This window comes from Ziziphus jujuba, chromosome 3 (genome assembly GCF_031755915.1).
Source record: "Ziziphus jujuba cultivar Dongzao chromosome 3, ASM3175591v1".
Taxonomy (NCBI): domain Eukaryota; kingdom Viridiplantae; phylum Streptophyta; class Magnoliopsida; order Rosales; family Rhamnaceae; genus Ziziphus; species Ziziphus jujuba.
Genome location: NC_083381.1, coordinates 32,343,680 through 32,358,024, shown reverse-complemented (window position 1 = coordinate 32,358,024; position 14,345 = coordinate 32,343,680). Strand labels below are relative to the sequence as shown.

General features: G+C 31.4%; 1 protein-coding gene across 1 annotated transcript; it reads right to left on the bottom strand.

Annotated features, from left to right (window-relative positions):
• Positions 1 to 7,812: 7,812 nt before the first annotated feature.
• LOC107423570 (uncharacterized) lies at positions 7,813 to 13,950 on the bottom strand. The gene is made up of 6 exons (XM_048478033.2): positions 13,604 to 13,950; positions 12,892 to 13,451; positions 12,348 to 12,540; positions 12,172 to 12,236; positions 11,843 to 12,053; positions 7,813 to 11,323 (listed from the first exon to the last, which is right to left on the bottom strand). Exons 1-6 carry the CDS (start codon positions 13,772 to 13,774, stop codon positions 10,958 to 10,960), a joined length of 1,566 nt encoding a protein of 521 aa, XP_048333990.2. The 5' UTR covers positions 13,775 to 13,950; the 3' UTR covers positions 7,813 to 10,957.
• Between the last annotated feature and the right edge of the window lie 395 nt (positions 13,951 to 14,345).

Here is a 14,345-nt window from a genome sequence, read left to right as displayed (position 1 = left end):
CCACATCATCAATGGAAGCTACACAAAGGTTGGTACTTTTTTGTTACTCCAATTGCCCATTTTAGTTTGCTTTTAACATCTCAATCACTCTCTTAGGACATGTCAATTAACATCCATCTTTCATTTCCCCTGTTTGATTTTCCTACTCCATTTTATTTTATTTTATTTTAAATTTTTATTATTTTGGTTGGTCTGTCAGGTATGCAGCAGTAACAGGGGCAAACAAGGGGATTGGATTAGAAGCTGTGAAGCAGTAGTCACTTTGGTTTTAACAGCTAGACATGAAAAAAAGGGCCTTGAAGCTGTTGACAAGTTGAAAGAATCTGAGCTTTCTGGCCAAGTTCTTTTCCATCAGCTCGATGTTGCTGACCCTGCCAGTGTTGCTTCTTTGGCAGATTTCATCAAAACCCCGTTTGGGAAGTTTTTTGTTTTTCTTTTGTTTGTTTTTTATCTTTATTTTTTACTATTACAAAAGAAATTAAGTGGCCAAAAATATATAGCCCAATCCCAAACACACAAAAGAAGAAGAAGAAGAAGAAAGTATATAATTAAACACCTTCTAATCATATAAATTTTACAGATCACATGAAATTTCAATACTTTGCATTTTACTTCTTGCAATATTGAATTAGCACCAATGTTTCTAAATGGTACAACTTCGATTTAAAACACTTATGTCGTGACTTTTTAACTGTTTAAGTGTACGTGCATTCTGCGTAGAAAAAAATATCTTATCAGTATACCTTCAAAGTTACCTCTAATTATTATTAGACAACTCAATTTTAAAATCAAATTGTAAATTATTTTTTATTTTATAAGTTTTAATTTAATCAAACCATGATATATATTGAATTATTGGTGTCATTTATCTGTAATTGCCAAAATCATCTATAAATAACAAAAATTGCAAAATGATTTAGAGCTTCGCTTCAAATTAGTTGATTTGTCATACAATAATCGAATCTCGACATATATACATATGACATAAGATACTTTCTCAGGTATTTGAGGAGATTCTCTCAAAACAAAAATATAATCTATTTGAAAATTCTCTTCCAGTTAATACAATTCAACAAGTTAAAAAGTCATTTGAAGGATTTGGATTCCTATTATACTATTATAAATTGAAAAGGGTGTTGTTACTAATTTGATATTATAAAAGATAAATGTCGAAATTTTAAAGGGCATTGGTATCAAAATTTTAAATTTTTTTATTGGTCCAAATTGGGAAAACAAAAAATTAAAGGTATCAAAGAATTGGATCACCCAAACGCGGCAACATGAAAGTTTCTTGTGGACATGATCAGCCTATTAGTCTGCCTAAGAAATGCCAAAGAGCCAAAAAAATTTTTACTTTCCGCAAAAATATCTCTTTAAATCCCTAACCATTCTCAAAAAAAAAAAAAAAAGAAAAAAAGAAAAAAAAAAGAAAAAAAAAAGGAGAAAATTAAATAAATAAAAACATTTTTTTCATGTCTTGAACAAAATAATAAAGAATTAAATAAAAACATTTTTTTCATGCCTTGACAAAATAATAAAGAATTTCTATTTCTCATTTTTTTTCTCTTTCTTTTCTTTTCTTTCTTTCTTTTTTTTTTTTTTTTTTTTTTTTTTTTTTTTTTCCTTTATCGCTAAATAAACTAGGATTTCATCTCCAATTGTAGGAAAACATGGTATGCTACCTCATTGACATTTTCAAGCTTCACTTTTTCTTGATTTTATGCATGTATGGAGTACATTTATGTTGGATTAAAATATGAATACTTATATAAAGAAAAATATGTGACAACTAGTATGGGTGAGTATAAGAAGCATGGCAGACTATCTAGTATTTAGTCCCACATCGTTTAGGTATAAAATGGGGGATGGTTTTAAGGTAACAATAGTCACTTTTATAACGGTGAGATATTTTCAAAATGACTGGTTTCAAGATTTGAAAAAAACTTTGCAGTTAAGCTTACTTTAGTAGGAGGATGGGTGACCTCCTGGGAATTTGAATAAAAAATAATTTAATATCGAATATAGTAGCTAAATTAGAAATTTACTCGTGGAGAAAGGATGTTACAAATGGTATCAGAGTCTATGCTCGGCCAGAAATGTGTCAGGAAGGATGTTGGAACCAGTGTGGATGGGTGCAAGAGGTACTTTAACAGGCTACCTGGTGTCCAATCTCATATCTTCCGTGTGTGAAATAGGGGATGATTCAAATGTACTAAACTAGGGACAATATCAGTAGAAAACTGGTGACAATATTGATAAAGAACGACAAATTTGCAAGTAAAGACTGGGTGTTACAAATAGTATCAGAGCCTGTATCTAGTTAAAAGTGTGTCAGTAAGGATGTTGAACCCTATAAGTATTAAGTGTGTTAGAAAAATGTTGAACCCAAGGTTGGATTGTGATAATCAATTTTGTCATTGTGATAATCAATTTTGTCAATGTTGGGTACAATAGGCACTGACATGCTACTAGAATATTGAACCCCAAGGGGGATTGTGATAATCAATGTAGGTGAGTGTAAGAGGTACTATCAGGTTATTTTGTATCCAATTTCATATCGTACGCATATAAAATAGGAGATGATTTAAATATAATGATGAATTGAGATTTTTTCAGGGCAATTAACTTTAAAGTTCAAAATAACTCTGCAGTTAAGTATATGTTTCAGTGAGGGGATGTGTATCTTTTTGGGAAGTGATCTCATGGAATCATACCGAATGCAGTGGTTAAATTAAGAACAATGATAGGGAGTGACAAGTTTATCAATGAGGATGAGGTGTTATACAATATATATATATATATATATATATATCGTTTTATGAATGTGACTCTAGAATATATATTTCAATCCTGTCACTAAGTTGTATTAGCTTTGTCATCTAAATTGTCTTTTTTTTTAATTTATTTTTTAAATACCAGACATTTTTAGAAACCAAATGCCGTAGTTTTTTTAATTAATGAAGAACAACTCTAATCGAGATTAATTAGTTTGTATATATACTTTTTTTTTTTCTTTTTTGGTTAGTTATAAAGGAACCATAGGTTCATTGTGTTCGAGATAGAAGAAAAGATTCATCAAGTGGTAGTTGAAAAGCTTGGAAATCCGCAAGAAACATACAATGATTTCACTGATTCTTTGCCTGCTGACGAATGCTGATATGCTGTTTTTGATTTCGATGTCACTACTGATAAGAACTGCCAGAAAACCAAAATCTTCTTTATTGCTTGGTTTGTATATCTATACATTTTACAGCATACATCTCAAATAAATAAATTGGGGCCTCTACTTTTATCCCTTCTTTTATCTACAATTGGAATATTAGAAAATCGCAATGGCTATGATGATCTGTTATAAACAACAATTAATAACTTCGGTACAAGGAAATCTACCGTTTTATATTAGTTATTATCTTAAAAGAATATTATGACTTTATACGCCTTGCAAATGACTAATTTCTTCCAGATAAGAAATTGCTTCTCACAAAAAAAAAAAAAAAAAAAAAAAGAAGAAGAAGAAAAAAAAGTAGAAGAAAAGAATGGTCATTTGTACTGCATCTGAATGTGAAAAAATTTATATATACATATATATTGATTAATTACAATTATCTCTTGTGATAAATTTGATCATTTTGCACAAGCTTTTAGTAGTATTTTGATAATTAACAGAATAATTTTTTGTAATTTGTACGTTATACTTTGAATTTTTCTTTATTTTTCTAGAGATAAAAGTTTGATAAATTTATTTCTTAAATTAAATGATATTATTCTTGTTGTACACTTCAAAATTTTTTTTATTTTTTTGGTGGGTACACTTCAAATATAATGAATCAAAATTTTGAGTTATATAGTATATAACCATATTTGGAAACTAATTTTCTGAAAACAGATTCCAAATATCACGAGCTATATGGTATGGGCTTCTTGATTAACTTATAAGAGAGGATGCTAATGTGTTATAAATATCTTAAATAATTATATATAAATATTTTATTATTATTATTATTATCTATAATATGTTTGATATATATATATATATATATATATAGGTCACCGGATATATCAAGGATAAGATGTAAGATGGTATATGCGAGTACAAAGAACAGATTTAAAAAAGAATTAGATGGGATTTCGAGTTGAGTTACAAGCTACCGATCCTGGTGAGATGAGTTTTGATATCATCAAAACTCGAACTCACTAGTGATGATCATCCCTAAACTCTCTCTGTATCATCAAGTTACAGTGTACAAGTACAACTACATTTATATTACCAAAAAAAGTACAACTACATTTAATTCATTCTTCTATTTCTATTTCAAAATTCCAAATTCATTATTTAGATTGCTATCCTTTTTTCATAAAAAAAAAAGAAAAAGAAAAAAATTCCCTTTTTATTTTTTTCACAGTTAATTTCAATTTTGGACCATTAATTAGTGAGGTGTAATTTTATATGCATTTTTCATCTGCCGTTTGTATTCATCCACCTCTTAACTGAGAACTTGGTTGTCTTCATAATTTGTCTTTAGGAACTTGAAGAAATGTTGTTACAATTAATTGCATTTAGGATTTTTTTGAGGTTATCAATTAAACAATATTTCTCACTAATTTCATTTTAAACTTTTAATTGGTATGTCAATAGATATTAAATTATTAATTCATTAATATCGCCTATATATAGCACTTGAGTGGGCCTCCTAATACTTAGTAATTTTTCTTCGCTTCAAAATTGGTCCCCAAACTTATATGCTAATAATTGACACAACTGTCACTCCTACTTTATGGTTTTCTGCACTTAGAATCGTCAACGAACTAATTAATAAGTTTAGGCTCATTTAACCTTCATTACTCTCCAAATCTATATATAATATATAAAAGAATGCCATCTCTTAGTATATATATATTTTTAAATTTCTTCCAAAATCATATTTTTTATTTTAATTTTATTTATTTATTTAACGTCTTATCTTTTATAATTGTATCCAATTATATATAAAATTATTTTTTATTTTGAAATAAATTTTAAATAAACAAAATAGTTTATTTACCAAAAAAAATCAAATACGTAAAATGCATTTATATATATAGTTTTCTCAATTAAATATATTTTAAATATTTTTATATGTACAAATATAATCATATGGAAATTAATAAAATATTTTTTATTCACATTTTGTATTGGTATAAAATATGTTCTTTATTGTGAACCTTCTAGGGCACTGCATGAGAAAGAAAAATGGTCAAGGGACGACGTACTAGGCTACAATTTTTCTTCTTAGTCTTCATAAGGAGCTGTGCTTACTATATCATTCCAGCCTATCTTTTCCCTTCAATTACTGTCATTTTTGTTATTTGTTTGATATGGAAGAAATCCATCATTGCCCAACTGACTGGTTTTGGTCTTCATGGTCTAGGAATCTTTTCTTCTGGCTTTGACTGGTCTGCTATTGCTGACTTTCTTGGCTTTGGCTACATTGGGCTTTGCCATCGTTAACATTTAAGATGGCCAAATCTATAACATTTAAGATTTATATCCTAAACCCTAAATTCTAAACTTAGAATCTATAATCAAAATCATATTTTCCATCATATATTCTAATTGAAACATTTTAATAAATCAATAAAATAATATTCAAATTAATATAAAAATCCTCAGCATTTGTCAGCAGATGAGATATAAAATGCTTAAAATAATTCACAAACACATATATATGTAAATAGATGCAATACATACATAGTTAAATATATATACACACACGCACAAGCACACATGCAGAGTATTTCATGATGCGTAATGTTATAATATATACATAATATGGAAGATATTTTATATTATATATATATATATATATATATACATATACGAAAATTCTATGGTGAGGACGGTCCGCATGAGGACCGCAGTATTAGTGACGGTTTTTCATAATATTAATGACGGTTTCTTAGAAAATCATCACCAATAGTATGAAAAATCATCATTAATATTGTGGTCCATATAAGGACCGTCCGCACTATAGACGAACTGTACACATATATATGTAAGTATATATTACTCCATATGTTAGTAGGAATAAGATAGAGAGCAGAGCCAAGTATATCCAATGGTGTGGAGCACATATTTGGGACGTTAGACCTAGCAAAATATTTAAACGTGAAAACCACCATCCCCATTGTCATGGGCAATGATATTAGATAAGACACCCACATTTCTATTTCTTTTATTTTGCCAATATTATATTATTCAACAAATATTAAGAAAATGAAAAAGAGAATGTGGTAAGATGCGGTGGTTGTTTGTTTTTATCCAAGATGAATGGAGATGTGATAAATGAAATTTTATTATAAAATAATAATGTTAAAATATGATAATTAATAATGTGATTGATAACTTTATCAACAAAATTTAAGATGAATATAATGTTTTTTCAATATTTTTCAAAAAATGTTTAAAATTTATATATATATAAATATAACGCTTAAAGGATTTTGATATGTATATATATATATATATATATATATATTTTAAAGTTGCTTTTAAAATGTAATCTTAAAATTATGATAATATATATATATATTCATACCATCTTCTCTGCAAAAAATAAAAGTAAAAAAATACAAAATCAATGATAAAAAATATTGTATGTATATATTCAAATTTATGAGTAAATAAATTTTATATACTTATAAGAAAGCATTAGAAAAAAGATTTTATTATCTATATATAAATATATTTATTAGTTTATTAACTTTATTTTGTTTTAAAATATAAAGATTTTATACATAGTATTTAATAATGAAATTAATCTTCTTCTTTTATTATATAATAAAATATATTCTTTTTATTTTATAATAAAAAGAATAGATATGATATGTATATATATAACTTTTTTAAATCCAAATTATTTTTAATTAATTAATTACAATAATAAATATAATTAAATTATATTATAAGGATTTAACATAGAAAAATCAATTATTTGCAAAAAATTAAAAAATATATTTGAGTTTGAATTTGTATTCCATATAGGAAAAATATTATATAAATACATTTGAATTTAAACTAAATTATATAAATACATTTGAACTTAAATTTTATAGATAGAAAAAATTAAATAGGTAAATATTTTATAATTTGATTTCCATAAATAATTTATCTTATAAGGTAAAAATGTAGGATAAATAATAATAATAATAATAATAATAATAATAAAATAATTAAATTATATTATGAATATTTAATACATGAAAATTAATTATTTGTAAGGAATCAAAAAATACATTTGAATTTGAATTTGAATTTAAATTTTATAGATGGAAAATATTTGAATTTAAATTAAATTATATAAATACATTTGAATTATAATTTAAATTCCACAGATGAAAAAAATTGGATAGAAAAATTACATAGATGGAAAAAATTAAATAGATAAACATTTTTAAATTTGAATTTTATAATTGAATTGTATAATTTATAGACGTCAAATTTATAATTACTAACAAACTTTTATAGTATATATTGAAAAAAAATGATTCAAATATACATTAACAATAAACTTTTAAATAGATTTTCAAATATAATTAATTATTATAGATTATTTTTAAAATTTATCTATTATGGTTACACATGCCGTATATCATACGAGAATGAATGCTAGTTTAAAAATGAATGAATAAAGTGTAGAGAAGTTAGAATGTAACACCCCGTCCCGAATCGCACCGGAATCCGTGCACGTTGACCGAGGTTGACCGTTGACCGTTGACCGAAGGGGTCAAAAGTTGACTTTTTGACTCGGTGGGAATTTCGAGTTGACCAGGGTACCGTGGCGAAGTGCATGACGCCCTGAGTTCGTAGACTAGTAGCACGTCGAAAACGGAGCTACGGTTTGAAAGTTATGGGCAAAACAAGTTGAAGTGTAAACTGTCTAAAAGGTGCCGGGAGTTGACTTTTTCTTGTGATGTAATTGTGAGTTGACTCTTGTATGGTTGTAAAGTACTCGTCGATACGAGTTCATAGACTAGCGGCACGCTCAAAACGGACATCCGGTTAAAAAGTTATGGACGTTTGAAGTTTACCGGATACCGTATTATTTTAATATTTTTTTTTTGGGTCGGTGAACAGTGAAACGCCACGTGTCAGTTTCTGATTGGTCCACGTGGCATGAACAGTGTCATGCAGGGGTTTTATTTGTTAAAACACTCGGGGAAGAGAGAGAAAGAGAGAGAAGAGAGAGAAAGAGAGAGAGGAGAGAGAAAGAGCCACCGCCGGCCACCGGATTTTGTCACTGTTCCGGCCGAGTTACTGTACACGCGCCGGACAGAAAGCTTGCCCACCTCATTTCCGGCAAAACCTCCAAATTTCACGGCGAACGGCCGCCGGACGCGCCCGGATCGGACGTCCGAAGTTTGGCGGCGATTTTTCCCCTCCACCGCCGGCCACCGCGAACCGGCACTATTCCGGCCGATAAACAGTACACGCGCCATACACCCAGCATCCTCTCCTCAAGTCCGGCCTACCCACCAAAAATCACGGCCATCGGACCACCGACGCGCCGGGGTCGGAGCGTTTTCCGGCGAGGGGTCGAAAATCTTCAAACGGTGATTTCTCCGCCGTCCGACCTCCGTTTTGCTCACCGTCGGTCCCGTTGGATTGCTCTCCTCACGATCTACAAATCTGCAAAATTTCACAGCAAACGGCCACCGTCGGAAATTACTGTTCCGGCGACGGTTGCCGGTGACGTGGCGGCCGCCGGAAAGTACTGTTCCGGCGAGTACCCTGAAAATTCCGGCCAGCTCCAGTCCGCAGTGTTCGACCTCCTGAACCCAAATCCGACTTCCGTTTCCACCAATTCGCGACGGTTTGGGAGAATTGCGAAGCCGAAACCCGAAAAGCTTCCCGATAAAATTCAAACCCCGTCGGGTACGATCATCGGAAATTAAGACCGGATCTGTGATTAGCATCACTCGAGCTTCGATTCGGTATATGATTCGTAAATTCTAGATATCGTTTGTGTTTTGACCCCCCGGGTACCGGGTATTATTTACCCGAATAAAATATTAATTTATTTGACTGTCTGTGAATTTTGTTCTAGGAGCACCGGTGAGTCGTAGAATTGATCCCGTAGTGGATCATGGGTTAATTGCGTGCTCCAGGTGAGTGACCCACCTTCAAATTAATTTTGGGGAATTTAATTGATGAATATATTATGTGTGAATTAAATATTTGGAATTTAATTTCTATGTGCCAAATATTTATTGGATTTATTGTAGAATTATTTATGAATTTATTGGATTTAAGAAAATGCGAATTCTACAAATTTATGCCGTGTGGAATTATTTTATGGTTTTGAGGATTTTGAAATTGGTGTGGTTTTAATGGTAAATTGGGCACGATTTGATTTTCAAATATTTCAAGGAAAATATTTGGTTATGTTGGTGATTTCAATTTTTATGAAATATGCCCATAAAATAATATGGGATTTGATTATGATATTTCGAGAAATTAATTATGCTTGGAAAAAATGTGGATATTTGAATTGATGGATTTGGGAGTTGGTGGATTTGAAAATCATGGAATTTATGGCATTGATTATAAGGAAATTGTGGAGAATTTCCCGGTTCAAGCGGATGGATTATGCCCGCTATGCTTATGAAAAATGTGAAATTTGTTTTATAATTTAAATTTGCGGATTTTATAATTTTTAGATGCACCGTGCACGTACTGGTGTTCTGATTATGTGATATGGTATATGTGATATGGTTAGTGTGCACACGGTTGTGATTAGCGCGCAGGTGGGTGTGATTAGCGCGCAGGTGATGTGATTAGCGCGCAGGTGGGTGTGAGTAGCGCGCGGTTGATATTATGAGGGTGTCCTGTGGATGCCATCGGAGAGGGCGGCCACCCCCCTTTGGCCGGGACACCAGGTTAGCAGCGGCGCAGTGGGACGCCACGCGACCGTATGCCGGTTTCTTTCTATAACCTCCTGTCTGGCGGTACCTTGGGACGCTGGGTACTGTTGGCGCCACTGGTATATAGTGGGTGCATCAAATGATTTTCAGAACTGTGTTTTAAAAATAAAATGTTTGGAAACTGAATTGGAATTAAAACATAGAATTGTTACCGCTTCTGGTATTTAATTGATGTCTTGGTTTTCGGGGAATATGAATAAAGGGTTTTGTGAAATTGTTTTAAAAGGGGAACCTTTCCAACTGAGAGAATTGTAAGGGTTTTGAGAGAAAATATATTTCCAAATAATTATTATTTATACTTATTACTGTGATATTATATGGTATAGTAGTAGGGTCGCTCACTGAGATGATTAGCATCTCACACTCTTAAATTCCGTTCCTCTAGGTACCAGGTTGTCGGTGTTCACTCGGAGCGGACTTGATCTTCCTCGCTGTTTTAGTTCGGCAGTACCCTGTTATTCTTTTATTGCAGTTGTAATATTTCTTTCACTCTTGTTGTATTTATTTTGCACTGGATTACTGTATTTATTTTTTTAAGTACTGCAATTTGTGGAACCAATTTGTAGTTTGTGGGAGGAATAAGGGGATATTTTTGAAGTGTGTTTTCAGTGCAGGTAAATTTGTGGTAAGTAAATCCCTTAGGGGAGGTGCTGCCGGATTTTCCGTTGGAAGGTTCGGTGGTATTTCCCTGGGATCAGGGCTGTCTAGGGTTCCGGAGGAGGAATTCTGGACGGGTCCTGACAAGAACCTTTTATTTTTTTTTTATTTTGTTTTGTTTTTCAGATGATCTACGGAGAGGAGAGCTGCAAGAATAATTATAATATATGAAGAGCATTCAAGTGACCAAGGAAATTTGGTAAATTTGATTTCAAATCATCTATCAACCTTGTATAAGTTTAACACCAAAAGGGTAAATCAAGGATAAATTTTACAAATCAAGATATATCTTATATCTATCAATAAAAGAAATAACTTACATCTATCAATTTTATTCATACTAATTAGATTTATGCCAATACTCATCTTCCCAAATTTCTACCTGCCTGGTTAAATTGGCCTTTTTCTCAAAAAAATCAGCAAGAACATGAGGATCATATGGAGGAAGAGTGCAGGGAAGTGAATGACTTGGATATTTCACCATTGACTCCCTCATGAACCTATTCGATATTCCATTTGAAGAGCATGCCATTGTTTCTGAACAAACCTCCATTAATGTTCCTTCAGCTCCAAGAGGTTTTATACTTGGCTTAAATTTCAATAGCTTTGCATATTCATTTAACAGATGAAACATGTAATCATACACATACTCCATTTTCACATCCTCTTGTATGAACTTGCTCCCTGCCTTCCCTATGGCCTCTGCCTGCATACATACATATATATGCCATATGTATTTAATTTAAGAATATGGATTATAGACTATTATTATTATAATTATCATCATCATCATCATCATTTATTTTGTTTTATTTTATTTTATTTTATTTTTATCCATTGATATTGGCTTAATTAGCAAATTACTTACATTTACATTTGAGAGGTCATGAGTCTGAGAAATCAAAACGAAAAAGGGAATCTCTGTAATTTTTTGTGTGTGGAAAATTAATAAATTAATAATAATAATAATAATAATTATTTTTAGATTTGGAAACAATATTCGTGATAATCAAAGCTAGTACAAGTGGATTGTAAACATTTGGGTTTAAGGCGTTATGTATGATCAAAATCTTTCTTATCAAGTAATTTGTTATTCTTTAATTAAAAGCATAAAATAGTGTTTTTTGGGGGGTTAATGTTTGCCAAATTAGGGCTTGAATTTCTTAGGCTTGCTAATGGATAAATTTAAATTAAAAAGGAAGAAAGTATAATGAAAAAGTTTTACCAGATTTGTGTGGTTGTTGGCCCAATCTACGGCAAACTTAAGAGAGGTGCATTTGGAGTTGTCCCTAATCGGCCAGTAGTGGTGCAACGGTAGCATTCCCCTTATGAAGAAATCATAGAATTGAGACTTTATGTACAAGTTCATGGAGTCACAAGCCAAAATATATTTTTCACTCACAGACCATGCCCATCCTTCTATATATATTTTGTACCTGTATATAGGAAAAAAATATGAAATTAATTAACAACCATAAACCATATTATTGCTCAACATGATATTGAAAACAAAATATTTCATGGAGACACTTGAAATTAATCAAAAAGAGTTACCTGTGGGTGCATTGGTCTCCTACATTGGAGTCTTTGAATCCTTGTTTAATTTGTTCGTCCCAGTCCTGAAATGAAGCAATTATAAACATATGAAATGAGAGGCTTAATTTGGAATATCTTGAAATAATAATAAAGTAGAAATGATTTTTCAATTAATTAAGATGAAGTTAATCTACCTGAATATAGAGGCGAGTATTCCAGTCAGATTCTTGAGAAGAATTGCAACTGAGAAGGTCTTTTCTAGTTGGAGTCACATGTGGGTTACCTCTCCAATAAGCATAGGGAATTCTATCCTTCCACTTTGTTTTCTTATTTCCTTCTTTTATGTCCTCCAACACAATACTCCATGGTCTTATATTTGTCTCCGCCCTATACCATAATTCAGTAAACTTTTACCTTATATAATAATTTTGAAATCAATTTAACCTCTTACTTCTTCCCTTTCCCTATTTGGGTTATCAAATTTAATTTTTTCTTCTTTGATCCCAAATATTTTTGCTTCAAGTTTAATGTTAACTCAATTTTGTTCAACTTATTTAATTTTCCATTGTCGGTTTGAGCTGTTTCTGAAGGACTAGTGGATAGTGGGTGGGCTGTGACAAGTAGTGGAAATTGTAATTTATGATACTATGTATGGTACCATAATGTAAATATCATAAATGGTACATAATAACTCCAAGTCAAAGACTTAAAAAAGAGTGTAAAGAAGGAAGCAATTACCAGCCCCAAAAAGACCAATCTGGGAACACAATATCCAAGCTTGAATCATCCCCACAATACCGAAACAATGGCGGTGGTCCATCATTTGGGCCGTGGAAGTCCTCCGATCGGACGACCGGCCTATCATCGCAGTCGAACATAAGCTCAAAATCCGGCAATCTACCAGGGTAAAGCCTTAGAAGTTGCAGAATACCCCATATTGTGAAAATGTCTCTAGTTTGTATTGCCTGCCTATATTTCTCAATGTAGGCCTTGCCATTCACAACCACTAGCCTAAAGTGGGCGGTCCTTCGGGCCCGGTCCACCATATCTCTGGTGATTCCGGTCTCTTGCCATGGCCGGAGATCTTCGTGGATCCATCGGAAGTATGATGGACACTTTGGGCTTGATGAATGGCTAGGATTAATTATGGGGTTGTGGTGGGAAATGGGATAGGTTGTTGGACAAACTTGTGTTTCATTTCCTTTAGCACAGATGAGTTGAAATTCGGCCCTTTTTGGTGCTTTTTTTGTTGTTATTGTTAGAGTTGAATTATGAGAGTAAACACCTGGAAAATAAAACTTAGAAAACAAAAAAAATATATACAAAATCTCAGTTGTTATTTGAAAACAAAAAAACTGTTGTGAAATATTGTTTTTAAAAATATTAAAAATAATAAATTTTAAAAAAAATATTCCTAAAAGCTTTTCTTTGCACAAGCATATAGACTTACATTATCAATCCCGCCTGCAAAAACTAAGACAGCAAGAATGAGGAAGATGGAGAAGAAGATGAAAGCAGTCGTCCTGGCGGCATTCGTCTTAGATTGTCGCCAATAATGTCTTGTAAACTGCCCAAGCGTTGACACATTGAAATGAAATTTATTCTCATATTTCCTTTTCATAATTAACTATATTGCAAATGTTCTCTCTCTCTCTCTCTCTTTTTTTTTTTTTTTTTTTTTTTTTTTTTTTTGGGTTATAATCTCTGAGGACTTTATGGTATTTGGAAAACTCTCTTGGTTTTGATAACCATGTTTATGCTCTTAATATATAAGAGAAAACAAACAGAAAGAAGATGAAAGAAAAGAAAGGTAATATGTTGTAATGGTAAAATTCGTGAAAGGAGTACTCTTATAAAGGGAGTTTTCACAAGAGAATTTCCTTTTTTATTTATTTTTGGGTTTAATTCTCACAAATAGATGATATTTCACGTTTTCTTTCCACATTAATTTTGCTTCTAAAATGCGTCCTGAATTCACATTATACAACAAATAACTCTCTTGGTGAACAACTGGACTTTGAAAAACTTACCAGATTAATTAATGAGTTGCCAAACTTGCTAAAGTCTAGGAAAACCTAGCTAATCTTGATAACTATCTATTTTAATTTAATTAAGTGTTGATATTTTAATTTGAGCTCTATACAGTCCTCTCCAATGGATATTATTTCTTAATATGTGTGTTAGAAGAAAAG

Bases quoted from the DNA above. Each gene is read 5' to 3' on its own strand.
- LOC107423570 (XM_048478033.2), bottom strand. From the start codon at position 13,774: ATGAAAAGGAAATATGAGAATAAATTTCATTTCAATGTGTCAACGCTT. The intron at 12,054-12,171 runs GTAACTCTTTTT...TCCTATATACAG, and splicing joins GGAGACCAATGCACCCACAG to GTACAAAATATATATAGAAG. The intron at 11,324-11,842 runs GTAAAACTTTTT...GTATGTATGCAG, and splicing joins CCAACAACCACACAAATCTG to GCAGAGGCCATAGGGAAGGC.